Source organism: Mastacembelus armatus, chromosome 9 (genome assembly GCF_900324485.2).
Source record: "Mastacembelus armatus chromosome 9, fMasArm1.2, whole genome shotgun sequence".
In the NCBI taxonomy this organism is placed as follows: domain Eukaryota; kingdom Metazoa; phylum Chordata; class Actinopteri; order Synbranchiformes; family Mastacembelidae; genus Mastacembelus; species Mastacembelus armatus.
In genome coordinates, this window is record NC_046641.1 from 10,714,389 (window position 1) to 10,727,213 (window position 12,825).

Genomic DNA, 12,825 nt, shown 5'->3' on the forward strand with positions numbered 1-12,825 from the left:
GGAACCGCTGTGTACCTCACCCTGGCCTCTGCTGAAATCAGCTCCAGTCCGGGACCATGTGACAAATGATTCCAATCTAGGCTGGGCGCCCTTGACTTGACCCTGACCACTGTAGACAATAAGGGCAAGCTCAGTCACTGGAAAAGATGTTCTGCGCTAATAAACCCGAGTGCGGACCAGGGGAGGCATGGCGGGGGGGGGGGGGGGGGGGTGTACAGGGAGCGAGGGAGGGGGAGAGTTCAGGTTCTGACCTCTCAGGTGCAGGTTGATAATGAGTCTCCCTGTTTGCTCTGTGAAAATGACCTCAGAGAGATGAAAGGAGCCAGAGCACAACAAAGAGCCCCATTCTCTGCTCCCCTGAAATGGGATCATTCTTGAGGATTGGCTTATGAATGCACTTTCTATTTCATTGCTTTTAAAGGACACTTAAGCCAAAATACAAACATGTAAAAGTAGCTGGTCTGGATACCACCACACAGCCTCTGAAACCAAGCACACCTCTGCTCTCCAACCTCACACATGCAAACAAAACAGCCACAGTCACTATCACACACATGCAAGCACAAACACATAAACACATACACCAACAATATCCCAAATCATGCTTGTGCCTCCCTGTGTCTCCTTAATAAACCCTATAAAATGAGTGTGCTCTTGCCAAGCGTGGTGCCGTAAACATGCCACTCCAGAAAGGTTCTGGGCATCCCGCTAGTTATGCTAATGAAACCCCCACCCTCATCTGTTTTTCACTCTCTCATCCTGCTGGCACAGCCTTCAGTCTTCCGCAGTACACCACTCCATTGTCATCCCCTGCCCCTGTTCCGCTGGCATCAGACTAGATAATACACAGCAAAACGAAGATCCAAGAACCCTTGTAAAAAAAAAAAAAGAAAACATGGCAAGAGAATAATATGGTTATTATTTCTTTGAACTCAAAACCAGCTCATTGTTCTTCATTTTTGTGCCCCAATTTGTTGCAAAAATATGGTACAAAATATGATTATCTTAATGTGCAGGCATGGATGGCTAATTATAATGATATAAACAACATCTCCAAGGTAAACAATAGGAAAGACACAAGATAAGGTCATAATATATTGATCAAAATAACCCCAACTTCCTTATGTTTTAAGCAGTCAAAGATGCTCAGAGCCAGGAAGTGGAGACAGGACTTCGTGTAGTGCCAAATCTTGCACAATACAGTATCAGCAGGTTCTTTTTCATGGGGACTTTGAGGAACTTAGTGTTGAGAGGGGAAAGTGCTGGGCATGATAGGAACCATTGAAGTCTGCTGAACTCTGCTGAGTGTCAATGTGGAAGCCAGGATTATACTCTCCATCCTCTGGCTACAGAAATACAAAACCCAGTTGTCACTGCAGCCCAAACTTTTGTTTGTGGGAGTAGGTGTGCAAGAATGCACATGTGTGTGTTTTAGTGCATCTTAAAGGGTCTGTGTGCATGCAGCTTGCTCAAAGTTGTTTGGTAAGCCAGGCCTCTGACATGTGGATTTGTGGCTTGACTGCAGAGGAGTTTATCACAGATAATTACGTAAGAATGTACTGGAAAAGGAACAAACCACGGACAGTCTGGGCTGGCAGATGCTGAGCCTCAGCCTACACAGTGCCCCATGCTCCAAACACTCCAGCTTCACACACTCCAGCCCCCACTGGTCTGCTCTAAGCTGGAAAGGGCAGCAGAGAAAACACTGAAACACCGGAAAGCCCAAATCAGCTTCTCGTTTATTTCTCACCCTACAGTCACATTAACACCATTTCATCCACCATACTTTTCACACATTTAACACTGTACAGCTCACTACATACACAAATTCAAAAGTCTTATTTTTAATTTTATTTTAACTTTAAGTTATTTAAGATTAGCAATCACCAAAATAGGTGGATAATATAGAATTATCAGTTACAAACTAGTTAGTTTAAGCAAACCTGGGCAAATTAGTTTGTTGATGTTTTATAAATAGATATTTAATTTTTTTTCAAATTTGAATCAACAGTTACTTTTAATTTTATGAATTTTAAAAACACCTATTTGTAAAATATCTTGGGGTGATACAGGAATAGTTATTACAAATAGATGAAAGAATGGATTCCACTTGCAAGCTTTTCCATATGCAAACATGTTCCACTTCTTACTGTATGTATTTAACCTATCAGATTTCTAGAAGAAAAAAAAAACTTTTTTGACAACTGATACTGCTGGATGAGTACACTGTGATGCTAGTGAACCACGAACAATAGTGTGACATGTAAGAGACAAACTATAAAATTGTGGGGATGTTGAGCATAAGCGTACATTGTGTGGGAAATGTGATAAGAGAGCAAGATCTTTTTTCAGGTACGGTACAGGTGAGTTCACTGCAGATTTATCTCAAAGTGTTGACATGTCCCCTCAGTTGCAAGAATACTATAGCACTCTGCTTCAGCACCCAGAAATGGTTGCTAACAGTACAAGAGATCACAAAAGAGGGGCAGTGCTACCATGAACAGATGACTGAATGACTTGTCACTATGATAAAAAAACAGAAGGTAACCTCAGTTTTGTTATACGCTTATTTACTTATGCATAAAAATGACCAGCAACCCTACATTAACTCCCAGGGATGTGTGCATTACAGCAGCAGGTATAGGAAGCAGATGTGTATTTATTGATTTATTCTGTATTATGAAGACAATCAAATGACAACAGACCACTGACCCACCTTTCACCAGGTTCCTCCTCCTCTACTCTGCTATTAGACAGAAAAAAATTCTGATCACTACCTTGCAGCACCTGAATTGAATGAGTGACCCTAACATGAGCATGGTACTATATTGCCCTATTGGAGGTTCATTCAGCCATGAATCCACTGTAGACATCATTACTTTCACATTTTACAGATGTCAAAAGTGATATGGCTATACTATATGTGTGTGTGTGTCTGCTTGCGAGATTATGAGGCAGAAATGCAAAAGGGAGATGAGCTGTAAAATGAGGCATATCTCACCTGAAAACTGGAATCAATTATCTTTTTAATTGATATATTATTCTTGTATGGAGGGATGCTATAAAAACAACAATAAAACAACACTGTTGCATATGCATGGTTGCAGAGGCTTCACATATTTAACACTAAGCCCAGTTAGAAAGTATTTCTTACATGTACAGTCACTTTATTACACAAATGATCCTGGACTCATTTTAAAGTGCTCAATAAAACAGAAGTTATTTTATTCATTAATTCTGTCTCTAGAACCAAAAAACCTGTCAACAAGGTGTCATGTACTCTAGGACACTTCAGCCCTAAATTACAAGGCAACATTACGTTTTCCACCTTTAAGAAATTATTCCAGAAATACAGTAATGACAAAATGACAGTTTAGAGTCAGTGGAGGCTAAAATGCAGTGCATAGCAGCATCTTTCTCCTAAGTACAAACTGTTACTTTTCAACACATCATGCTATGAAGGTTTCCTTTAGTACAAGTGTGTGTTTATGTGTCGTGCAAGGAGGCATGTCTCTATTGCAAATAGTGTGGTGTGTGTAGGGGGGGGGTATATCTGTGTCGGTGTACTGAATTGGAAATTGAAGTTTATAAGGTCGCTGGCTAAAAGCTCTCCTCTGCCCTCTTAAGATAATGAAAACAGCAAAGCGGGAACGAAAATCTGACCACTGCAAAACTGAAACCACACTGAGGTAGGAAGATGAATAACCTTGTGCACCAGCCCACTGGATTCTGGGTATCAATGCCTTTTCAATTCACTTACTTTTTGTAATCATCAAGGTCAAAAGGCAATTTCTGCAACCACAGAAATAAATAAAACAGGTTGGCAGCAAATTAAATAGAAAGGCGAACAAAGCCATGCCTCCAGCTAGTAACGCAAAAACAAGGGTAGAAAATCTCACATGAAAGCTAATTTTAGATAACATCAAGCTTTGCCATTTGACTAATTGGAATACACTTCACTCTTCATACAGAAATGCCATTAGCACTTAAAACATTTTGCGTGAAAAATTTTTGTTTTGTTGTGTAGCGCCATTTCAATGCATTATTTTCCCATCCATGACTGCCTCCAAAAGCTGTTGATGGCGAATCTGGTAGCTTAATCCAATTGTTTGATATAATTACATTACTTTAAAAGAGCACCTATTGTAACAATTTGCTTTTCTTTTAATGCTTTCACTTGGTCTAATAAAAGCCTAAATGCCAACATGTTTCTTATATGCTACCAGTGGTCCATTGCTATTAGTTGCCTTCACACATAGTACTGTAGTAGAGCAACATACACATAGCACATTTAGTGTATGTAACTTTATGTTTGTCATAGTCTTGGTTGGATATTTTCTAATGTTCCAAAAGTAAGTGTGAAATGAATTAATCCATAATTATCTGATCTGGTATCATGTTCCACTGTTTGTCGTGTGTCCTTATATTATGTGCTGGTGGTGGTGCTGGAGCGAAGGAAGGAAGACGGAGAAGTAGGACCCAAATGCAGAACCAAAAAGAGCTTTATTACTCCTGGGATCACCAGGGCATAGGGAAAACTACAGAGCCGAATGAAACGGGAAACTGAGAATACACACACTAAGCGATATGCAATACATTTGCAATAATACTTCCTACGCAATGCTTCCACAAACACAAAAGGAAGCACAGCACCTATATAGAGGGGAAACAAAAGGCAATTAACCACAGGTGAAACAAATTAGGTTAAATTGGGTGAAGCTGCCAGGGACCAGTGCAGGGGGGAAAAAAAGGAAGTCTTTTCAGTGTAAAGGTCCCCGGAAGGAAGTCCAAAAGGGGAATCATGACACCTTTTTTCAGTTTTAAAGGATAGGCCCAGGATTATTCAGTTCAGGCTCTATATTTTAGGCTTGGATTTACTTTTCATGGCCCTGCTTTTCATTTTATTTTATTCTGCTCATCTATTATTTGTATATGACTGAAAAATGATGCAGCTCATTATTATATCAGTATAATAAAAACATTTCAGGATTAATACGTTTTAAGGAGGTAACTGCTCTGGTATGGAGCTCTAAAATGTTTGGACTTATAAATAAATAGGATATTGTAAAGGATTTTTTTTAAATGAATATACATCAATTTATAATATGAGCATGAAATTGTAAAATAATTGAACATATATAAAACTCATCTAATTTTTATTTAATTGTCTTTACTATGTTTTAAAAATATTCTCACTGTTATGATTTTTTTTTCATTATACCTGTTTTCACAATAATAGAGTTTATGGCAAAACCCACTTTTTATATTCCAGCAGGTTTTCAAAATGTCATTTTTCCAGTGTTGGCTTTTATTTCACAATGCTGTTTTCCTTTTCCCTAATGTCCTTTTTATTTTATAATGTAGTTTTTCAACAGAAGGACTTTGTAAATCAAGGCCAGGAAGACCAACTGAGCACCATGTCCATGTTGAATCTGCCCAGGAGCAGCTGTTTTCCAATGCTGGCTGTCCGCCTCTTGAAATTACAGTTGAAGCGCTCAAAACCTTAGTGCTTTCTGGCATTCACATCCAAGCTATAGCTAGTATGTTTGCTGCTTCCCCCACTATTCAAAGTAGGACGGTAGAAGAAGCTCTAAGGTAATTTTGCTTTTATTTATTTTATTTTTTTTTTTGCAGCCAGCATTTGAGTGACAATGCTCAATATCCATCAGCCAATCACATAACTTGTGCCACCCCCTTGGCCTTCATTGCACTTTTGGAGCTCTATTATCCAGCAGCTCACTGTAAATATAGTCACTGACAACATTGAGGCCAAATAATTTCATTTTGCACAACTTCCCATTTTCTGTACAAATGTACTACAGTTTAAAAATACAATATGCAAATCATGGACATCAAGCCAGTGCTAGTATGAAATGTGAAAGAAAATCACTCCACTGCACCACTCCTGCTTCATGCTCAGTTTCACTTCACCCAGCCCTTCACCTACATGCTTGGTCTTCCCTAATTGGCTAAAAGGCTGAGGCTCACTCAAAAACTTCAGAAGGGAACATCTTTGCACTGCTGCGAGGCTGTTTAATGAGTCTGGAGCACAGAGGCCTTTCAACAGCATCTCTCCACACTGAAATATTTTGAAGCGTATTTCAAGTAAAAATATTTGAAAAGTCACATCTTGTAGCATTCAGAAAACCAAAAAAACTGATTTTAAAAAGCTTGATTTGTGACCCCTTTTTTAGAACATACACAATATGAATTTTGGCTCAATGATTGGATCAGTAATGTTTCACAGACGGAAGCATGACTCACAAATCTACCCTTGTTCTCCTCCTTTTACAGTCACTGATGTCACTGCATTCGTATACTCCTGAGTTCTCCATTTTAAGTCGCTGTTTTAAATCCTCTTTCAGGTTTCTTAGTTTTTCTTCACAGAACAAACTAACAGTAAGTGAACTTTATTAACTTGTGATTGCGTGATGCTGAGTAGTGTCAGCCACTGCTCAAGGTTATTGTGTGAAGTGGGCTCAGATTTTATATGGCTCAGTAAATTAAATCAGTAATACAAAATACTGACTACTGCCATTTACAGCATGATGCCGGCAGGAAATTTCATTCAAGCCATAACTCTCAGCTCTGGGCTCTGCAAAGTTAGTAGTAACACACCCTTATGAAAAAGTAAACAAGTTGTTAAGGTCGTGCAGTTTATTCCTCAAGGTTACATCCTACCCCAACCTCCAGCCTCCCACTACATTGCCAGAGGACTCTCATTTGTCTCGCTCTTTTGTCGGGATAGATTCCTCTTGGCTATCAGAGACAGACACTTTTATGAAGTGTTGGCACCAGACAATGCAGCCTCTGCCTGATTCTGGTCTTTTAGCATGACAGAATTTGGGTCCATTCTGGCAAACAATACAAAATATAGACCTTTTATTCAATAATGTAGTTTCCCAAAAAAAAAAAAAAAAAAAAAAAAACATCTGAAAGGGTGAGAGCAGTTTATTAATGTCTAGAAACCTTACAAGAGCCAAGTAGGTGCATACAAGAAAGAGAGTAATGATATGCTTTAGGTCAATATTTTATACAGTGATACATTTTGGGAGGCACACCTCTACAGGGCATCTGCGAAACAATGGGTGTCATAACTGTCCTGTGTAGCTTATTAATCTTCCCTCACCCTCCAATCAATCTGCGTCTTTCCTCACAAACACTGGTCACATTCCCGCGTTAAACGAGAGACCATCTTTCACTGTGGCACAAAACGATGGTTCCAGGTTGGTGATGTCTCTCTTATATGAGGCAGCCAGGAGTAACAGCACAAAACAACTTCCTCAGGATGTTTTTAAAGCACTGACAGCGAGATTAGGCAGGGAAAATGCTACTGATAGCTGAAATGTTGTCAAACTTGTGCAGCAGGGATACGGAGGACATCACCTTTTTCTATCCATGGCTGATTTAAATGTGTACGAATCCCAAATGAGTCATTAAATATTCACTACCAGAGTAATAGTTTTCAATGACAAAACAAACTCGGACAGATTTACTAAGCTGTGACATCATGGTATGTTTTGTCATTATTAAATGGAGACAGGATTTTCTTGGTCATGTCCAATGAAACAACTGGTGTCATGCTTACAAATGGGAACTATTTAAGAGGTATGTTGTGAAGTCATACTGTAGTGCTCAGCTAAAATTATTCTTTGGCTGATAGCAGGGGGAAGTAGCCACTATTCTTGTTATTCCCCACCGTACAGTCATACTGCAGCAATTATTCAAAATCTTTGATTATCCTCAGAGAGGCGATCCAATCATGGCTGAAAATCAATTTCAGGGACATCAGGAAAAATCAAAAAGCTAGCACAGTGCCAACAGGGCCAAGGGCTTGTGCAAGAGACGAGAAGGGATTTTTTTTTTTTTTTCTCATCATCGTTTCAGTTTTCCCTTTGCTAAGGATAATCAGCCAACAACACCAGAGAGCTTGCTGTTTGTCAGAGCCAGATCCTGATCCTGAAGCTGCAAGTGATGTAGAGCCAGGTAGCATCCAATTAGTGCTTAGTGTAACTTAATGCAAAGTGCTGGCACTCGGCTCACCGAATCCAACTAGTTGTCATAGAATTTCCACGCTTCTGCTGTCAAATTCCTAAACATTTGCTGATTTGCTTTGCCTTCTAAGGCACCATGAAGTTTAAATGAGACATTTCCATCAATGCTACGCAGTGTATGGCCATTTTCTGCTAAAAGAGATTGGCCTGATTACTGATGAGACAGCAGGCACGTCAGCAACGGCTTCTTGATGTTTATTGACAACTGTGTTGCTTTAGAACCACATTTACTCCTTTTACATATAGAGCAATTTGTAATGGCACAGGTTCCAAAGCTCTGTAATGGATGTGAATCCAATGAAAAAAATTTCATGATAAACCAAGAGCATGTATGATTTTTGCTAAAGAGAAATGCTGGATGTAAAATGTACTTATGTTCAACAAAGGTGTGTCTGTTTTTACTCAGAAAGTCTATAAATGTCTCAGCTGAGAGCTGCTGTCTAATAATCACATATTTTAAAACACTACCAAAAAGTACCCCATTTAGTACCCTATTTTGTTTTATTCATGATTCATGATATTCTACTCTGGCAGATGACACACAAATTAAGGAATGAGGGGTAATATTTTATTTGACCTTTTTACCTATTTCAGCCTCTGCCCTCTTTAACTGTCATATAGAGCAATTTAAAATGCCACATGGTCCAAAGCTGTGCCATTTTGAGAGAGCGAGTTAGAGAGTTTGTATATCTGTGTTTGACTGCTACCATTGCTTATATTTACTTTTTGCTTCCTTTCTCTCAGTGTAGACAACTGTCAGAAGCGTCTCCACAGACTTTGGTCTCTGGCAGAAGCCAGACAATTGAGTTTTGGAAGTGGCATGGAACGAGACCAGGGGAGCGTGAGGTGGCTTCCTCCCTCTGTCTTCCTCCCAATCAGGGCTCCATGGGTGAATTGCCCACTCTTTCATAACAGCATTAGCAGAGACTCTGCAGCAAAGCAGTGGAAAATCCACTCCACCATGTTTCCTCATCAGTAATGTCTTCTCGCTGACCTAGACCTCGGTTTCATTGACTCGCATGAATATGGAAGATGAATATGGGCCAACTTCTGAGGTTACGCCAAATTCAACAAGAGACAAGCTTGTCAACCATGAAATCGTCTTTACAGAGGGAGTATGGGCAAATTTGGATTGGCTGGAGGCACTTTCATCCCTGGGAAATTTCCTGACCTTTATTTTATGTTCCAGGTCATAAAGATCAGGTAAATGCTATCATAACAACCAGTATAAAGGAAAATGGTGGTCTATTATCCTCCATAATTCCTCTCTGCACATCTATCATCATTCACTCTCTATTCAAGCTATCCAGCAGTCATCACAGGACACCTCCATAGTTGTGAAATCAGTAGTTTTCCTCTTTGCCCTTTCTTGGTAATAGCTTCTGACATAGTTGGCTCAGGACCCTTATACAAACACTAACACACACACATACATGCACACACATAGTGCTGTTTGACCTCTGAGATTCTGTTAGACCATTAAATACCAATTACGGGTTGGGACGGGCTAAGCTGATTCTGAGGATGTAGTGAGGCCTTGAGGAGGCCTGTGGGAAGCAACTTATTGGTCCCTGGGCATAAATGTGTGTGTGTGTGTGTGCGTGTTTGTGCATGTGTGAGAGAGAGAGAGTGAGAGAGAGATACAGAGTTTGTATGTCTGTGTTTGACTACTACCATTGCTGGAGTGCAGGTTCATACAGCATGTGTGTGAGTGTGTGTAGCATAGATAACCTTGCACCAGACATACTCCTATTTCATTCTCACATGCACACAAACCACATCTGGATATTTTATTTAGGTATTGTTAAATCCTGTTAATCTCTCTAGGTCTCCTGATTTTTGCCTCTTAATGTGATTATCATTTACATTGAGAGTAATTTGGTAATAAGTCTGCAATGCAGGTAGAAACACACAGAAAAATACACAGATATGCATAGTACATATGTACATATAACATAACTATTGTGAGTCCAGAAAACAGTGGTTCCACTTCAATAGTGAGTGTATGCATTACTTTCCACTGTGCCATTGCTACATTTTGTCAAGGATGTCTACATAAAGTGTCCTTTTTTCTTTGTTCATGATAACTTTCATTTCAGTCACATGGGTATATGCTGTAATAACTGAGTTTTATGTTCAAAATAAAACAGCAATACAGGAGAGAGAATATTAGCAAATGCTCTGAAGGCAACCCTCTGAGAAATATCCGTTCTCGGCAGTGAATCTTGAGACTGTGTGTGATGATCTGCTGTGGTTATCTGGTGGTTTCAGAGTCATGCCCTTTACTGTCCCTCTGTTATTTACCCACCAGACACACACAGCTTGATAAATGTTTTGTCTGACCTTCTAAATTTGTTTCCCTCCTCTTAACTGTGATTTTATTTCCCTTGGACAAGCAGACAGTGTCTCAGTGTGTGCTTATGTGAGGATGTGTATGCCACTGTGTTTGTTTGTCTGTTTGCAAATAAAAGACAAAGTCTGTATCCTGAACCGTAAAATCTATCCTCTCTGTATTTCAGATTTCTCCTATCAGTTTTTCATTTCAATAAATGAACTATTGAACAAGCAAAGGAAATAAAACAACTGCCAATATCAGTGTTCCAACAGCCATTGACCATCCATCTTGTGCAAGTCCACTTCAGTCTAGAAAGGGTTAAAGTCGCCACAGGCCAGAGCAGAGTCAACACCAGCCACGGCTTGGCTGGCCTACCCTGCCAGATCAATATCTGCAAATAATAAATTAGCTCCCCAGAGGGGTCGCACTAAACCTTCAGCAACACTGCCCTGGAAAAGTCCACAATTGGTGTGTGCGAGACTCAATAAGCCAGGTGAATGACTGTGCAGGGGCACATCCTTAGCACTCCATAATAGAAAATTAATGGTGCTCAAATCAGTGCTGAGGGCACCCTGAGGGTTATCTAATAGGCCTAGTTAGAACTGTCATCCCTCCCAGAGTTGCCTAAAATATCACATGCAAACACAGGGAACCTAGAAGAGGGAGGAATGGAAGAGATACAGTACATGTTCCCAAGTCCTTGTGTGTTTGTATGTGTATGTGTGTGGTAGGTCAGCTGGGAATGGGGGTCAGTTACAGCAGAAGAGATCAGAAAAAGGAAAATGAAGTAATAATCAATGCCATTTGGTATTGAATACTTTAGTAAGGAAAATTACAGAACGTTGTTTTGAATTTGAAAATACTTCAGACTGAACTGAAGGCATTGTTTTCTTGATGTGGTTTTTTGTCAGTCTCTGTATTAGCCTGTTAGCTTGTTCTTAGCACACACCTGTTGGCAAGTCTTTTAATGACAGAAAACATCCAGACTGACAAGATTTCCAGTCCTCCTAACTCCTCTTCCAAATCTAATTTAAATAGATTTCAGTTCCCATTAGTACAAGACTCAACTCAGCAATTCGCCAATGAATCTTTCAGGAAATAATACAATAATAATACAAAGACTGATATATCTTTAGAATGTATGTGCCATTAGTATTTGAAAAAAGTAAATATTGCAAGTACTGCATCGATGATCAAATAGGATCCTGAAATATGCAAGTATATCATGATGTCTGTTTTCAAGTATAACTTCTATCCAGAGGGCTGTTTAAAAGCAGATATATACGCCCAACAGGCTGGTAATGAGCCTTAAAAGCACATCTGATCACTTATTCCAGCTGGTTTATTCCCCTTCTCCACAAACACAACTATTAGATTCAATAAACACACTTCATATTGATCCTGAGCCACCCAGCAGCACATGTACCTCTCTCACCTGCACTCAACAAGATTTATTACAACTCTGCATGCTGAGCAGAAAAGAAGAGACACACAAACAGAAGCATGTGTGCACACATATGCAAACAAATGCCACAGACACAAACATCAATGGTAAAGTTTAAATACCAAATGATTTCTTGTCAGTGTGGCCCAATACACATGCACACAACCCTTCGATCTTCCCCCTGACCCTAATTTGCCTATGCAGTAATATAAGAGGGGCTGGGACATGGGGAGGGCTGTGCCTTCTCATCTCTCCTCCTATCCCCCTCAGGTCTAGACTTCGGGAAGCTGTCTGCTGCACTGACACTGAACTTACCCACATGCTGCCACACTGCCGTCCTCCAGTGCAAACAGAGTGTGTCGCTCTCCGCAGGCCACCTGAGATATTTTCAGAGATGAAGGAAGATTCCGAAACAAACACGGTGCCAGCTGAAAGAAAAAAAAAAAAACAAATAAAGTTCCCAGTGAGGTGAAGAAACACACTGAGTTGTTCTGTAGTTAAGTTGGTTTACTCCATCAGTCTGACAAACATCCCAAAGACAGATACAGCTACAGCGGATCCTCTCAGTGTAGATGAAGACAGAACAACGTGAACAACACAGGAAACAAGAAAGAAACTGCATAGTCCTTTATGCCGCTCAGCTGTGTAGATCTGATGTTTTTAAGTCCCTGTGTGTATGTCTGCCTGTCTTCTGTGTGTGTTCATGCCAGTGCCACAAAGAAAAAAAAAAATGAAACAGCCTATGAGAAGAAAAGAAAGCCTGGTTCCTCATCATGCGCTTGTTAGCTTGTCCAATCTATGGCAATCAGCACAGTCCCAGGGGTTGAAAGACACAAGATGCCGGGGAAAGGGAAGCCGAGACTGAGGAAAAGATCAATACTGCACTGTGAAACAAGAAGTGTGGGCTATTTACTCTCCATTGATCTGATGATGCTGGAGAAACACCTCACTCGGCTATTAAATTGAGGGTATAAGTCTACTGTGTAGGGCTT

The 12,825-nt window shown here is 40.0% G+C and overlaps 1 protein-coding gene across 2 annotated transcripts in view; it reads right to left on the bottom strand.

Annotated features, from left to right (window-relative positions):
• LOC113138710 (RCC1 domain-containing protein RUG3, mitochondrial-like) overlaps positions 1 to 12,825 on the bottom strand; it is a 274,667-nt gene that overhangs the window by 192,889 nt on the left and 68,953 nt on the right. For both annotated transcript variants that reach the window (XM_026321378.2, XM_026321377.2), the window contains exon 5: positions 12,149 to 12,261. In XM_026321378.2, coding sequence (XP_026177163.1) covers positions 12,149 to 12,261 — 113 coding nt within the window. The remainder of the gene's footprint in view (positions 1 to 12,148; positions 12,262 to 12,825) is intronic.